This window comes from Triticum dicoccoides, chromosome 6B, assembly GCF_002162155.2.
Source record: "Triticum dicoccoides isolate Atlit2015 ecotype Zavitan chromosome 6B, WEW_v2.0, whole genome shotgun sequence".
In the NCBI taxonomy this organism is placed as follows: Eukaryota; Viridiplantae; Streptophyta; class Magnoliopsida; order Poales; family Poaceae; genus Triticum; species Triticum dicoccoides.
Window position 1 is genome coordinate 164,881,540 of NC_041391.1, and position 3,020 is coordinate 164,884,559.

The 3,020-nt window shown below is 46.2% G+C and overlaps 1 protein-coding gene across 1 annotated transcript; it reads left to right on the top strand.

Moving 5' to 3' along the window:
* Positions 1-6: 6 nt before the first annotated feature.
* On the top strand, positions 7-3,020 carry LOC119323973 (probable protein phosphatase 2C 10). Its single transcript, XM_037597690.1, has 8 exons — positions 7-209; positions 1,038-1,165; positions 1,274-1,372; positions 1,460-1,618; positions 1,801-1,887; positions 1,978-2,069; positions 2,307-2,381; positions 2,470-3,020. The coding sequence occupies exons 1-8, from the start codon at positions 13-15 to the stop codon at positions 2,677-2,679; spliced, it is 1,047 nt and encodes a 348-aa protein (XP_037453587.1). The 5' UTR covers positions 7-12; the 3' UTR covers positions 2,680-3,020.

Here is a 3,020-nt window from a genome sequence, read left to right on the forward strand (position 1 = left end):
CTCGCCCCTCTCATGCATGAGAGGTCGCCGGGGCCATCGCTAGCCGCCACGCGCCTCCCCTCCTCCGCCTCCCTGCTCCTGCTCCTGCTCCTGTCGCTGTCCCTGCTCGTCGGGCCGTCGCACGGCTGGTGGTGCCGCGAGGACGACGAGGGGTGCTCCCTGATGGGGTTCAGGGGCGACGACTCGCCGGTCACCGGAGGCGGTATCAGGTGAGCCGCCCGCCTTTCTCCTACCCGCGCGTCCTGGTTGCTTTGCGTCGCTGATTCGTTATGGGTGCTCGCGTGGCTCCGTGGCCTCTCTGTGAGGGAGACGAGGAGAGATCCGTAGCTGTTGAGAGGCGCGCGTGCCGCGGCAGGTTGCCTCTTGCCTCTGCGTGCCTGATGGCCTGGGCGTCCAGTGGGTATGGGCGAATTCGTCTGGGACATGGGTTACGAGTAGCAGGCAGCCGTTTCGATTGGATCTGTCCAATTAGCGAAAATAAATTCGGTGGTGATTTTAGTTTCATGGTAGTATGCTCGTGTTTTCGGGTACTAAATTCTCCGAGGGATCACATGCCGCATGGGCGAGAAGTCCTGCCGTGAGGATCTGGGGAAATGAAATATCGATCTGATTTGGCTGCTGTATTAACATCTTCGTGTCCACACGGTCTTGAATAAGTGTAATTAAAGGCGTTACAGTGAGATATAGTATATATATTAAGAGATTCATTAAATAATCATTGGAGTAGATATAAATCCATGGCATGTCTAACCATATCTATGTGAGATACTGAGATACTTAATCATGTAATTTATTAGACTCCACCAATTTACTCATATGTGCTTTTCTACCTCGGAAGAAAATTTGATGAAAGTGAGGACAAAATATGGGAATTTGTTACCTCAAAATACTCTGTTTCATATATTGGAAGTACAGAAAGTAGCCCTGTTTCAGAAGTACGACACATCTGGTTTCACACGAAATGCTGTATAATGGGTGCCATGAGCCTGTGCATTTGGATCTTCTGTTAACTGTTTGTTCCCCAATTGCCATTGCAGTGAAAAAGGCAGGTTCAGTTATGGGTTTGCAAGCTGTGCTGGGAAAAGGGCATCAATGGAGGATTTCTACGAGACAAGAGTGGATGATGTTGATGGAGAGACTGTTGGGTTGTTTGGCGTATTTGATGGTATGTGTTGCCTTGTGCCAGTATTTTTATATTAATTGTTCAGGGTTTTCATATGTCAGCAGCTCCTTGATCAATTGTGTTTACTAGTATAGTTGGCTTTTCCTACAGGTCACGGCGGAGCTCGAGCAGCTGAATATGTGAAAAAGCACCTTTTCAGCAATTTAATCAAGCATCCAAAATTCATGACAGATACAAAGGCTGCTATTGGTATGCCTATCATTCATAAACTATTGTGGACCAAAATATTTCCTTGCGTTTCTTTGATCATGATTTCCTTGCGTTTCTTTTGTGCAGCTGAAACATTCAACCATACCGATTCAGAGTTTCTGAAAGCTGATAGTAGCCACACCAGAGATGCTGGCTCAACTGCCTCAACAGCTATTCTTGTCGGTGGTCGCTTGGTGGTTGCAAATGTTGGTGATTCTAGAGCTGTTGTTTCTAAAGGAGGGAAGGGTAAGTCCAGTGTCTGTTATACTGTCATTCGTGCACTCTTGGTTTCATCGGAAAGTTCATATGGTTGTGGTTTTTCTCCGTGGGTCCATGGCAGTTGAAATTAACTGCATAACATGATCTCATGTAATTTCTTTTCACTTGCATTAGATGATCATGATGTTTTCTGCATCCCACCCTTTCAGCTATTGCGGTTTCCAGGGATCACAAACCTGACCAGACAGACGAGAGACAGAGAATTGAGGAAGCTGGAGGCTTTGTGATGTGGGCTGGTATTGTTATGAGGCCTAAAAAACTCCCTACTTCAGCATGTGCTTGTTACTACCATTATTCCTTTTTATTTACTGTTCTTCGTTTTGCAGGGACATGGCGTGTTGGTGGTGTTCTTGCTGTTTCTCGAGCATTTGGTGATAAACTTCTAAAGCAGTATGTCGTTGCTGATCCAGAGATCAAGGTTTGGCTTTTGCTTCCTTGCCTAGTTCTTAACCACAACCTAGGCTTGCAGGTTTTCGATTAGATAAGTTAGGTAGTCTCTTTATAGAGATTTCTTATTGACCAGTGCAATGTAACTTTTCATGCAAGTTCTTTGTTGTTTTTGTGCAAGGAAGAAATAGTGGGCACCCCTTCTTATTAAGAAAGGGATGATCAAGGCTATTACACTTGGTGATTGAACCTTTTTATTTATTTACAGGAGGAGGTTGTCGACAGCTCACTGGAATTCCTAATCCTCGCTAGTGATGGGCTGTGGGATGTTGTAACTAACGATGTAAGCACATATTTACTGAAGATTCTCCTTCACATGGCGCTGTTTTCCTGTAGTTCTCAATGGGTTAACCCAAATATTCAATTTCCAGGAAGCTGTTGCCATGGTCAAGCCAATAGAGGATCCTGAGCAAGCAGCGAAGGGACTACTTCAAGAAGCTTCCCAAAGGGGCAGTGCTGACAACATCACTGTCGTCATTGTTCGCTTCTTGGACGGAACGACGACGTCTGCTGGAGATGGACCGAGCGAGGAGGTTGCCAAGGACCAAAGTGAGGAGGTCGCCAAGGACCAATCTTCATAGTTCAATGTTCCTCCACGGCGTTGTATCCGCTGTTGTATCTGATGCTCGAAGTAGATGTCATGTGGCGGCGCCCTCCCGTGCTGCGAAACCAAACTGACTTGGCCTGAGTTTCGTCGTTGTTCCATGCTCCCGGCTAGCCTAGATGGTAGGTAATGTCGGAACACAGGGTGATGGTGGGGCAGTGTTGTTACCATATGATCCAAGGGGTACTTTACTTTCTTCATGCTGAACCTTGTACTGTGTAGCTTCTATGCTGGTGTTTCATGCTAGTGATTTTTAGCAGTAAATGCATGTAACCTGACTATTTGAATGATTTGAACAAAGTTGTGCTCTTGGTGTCA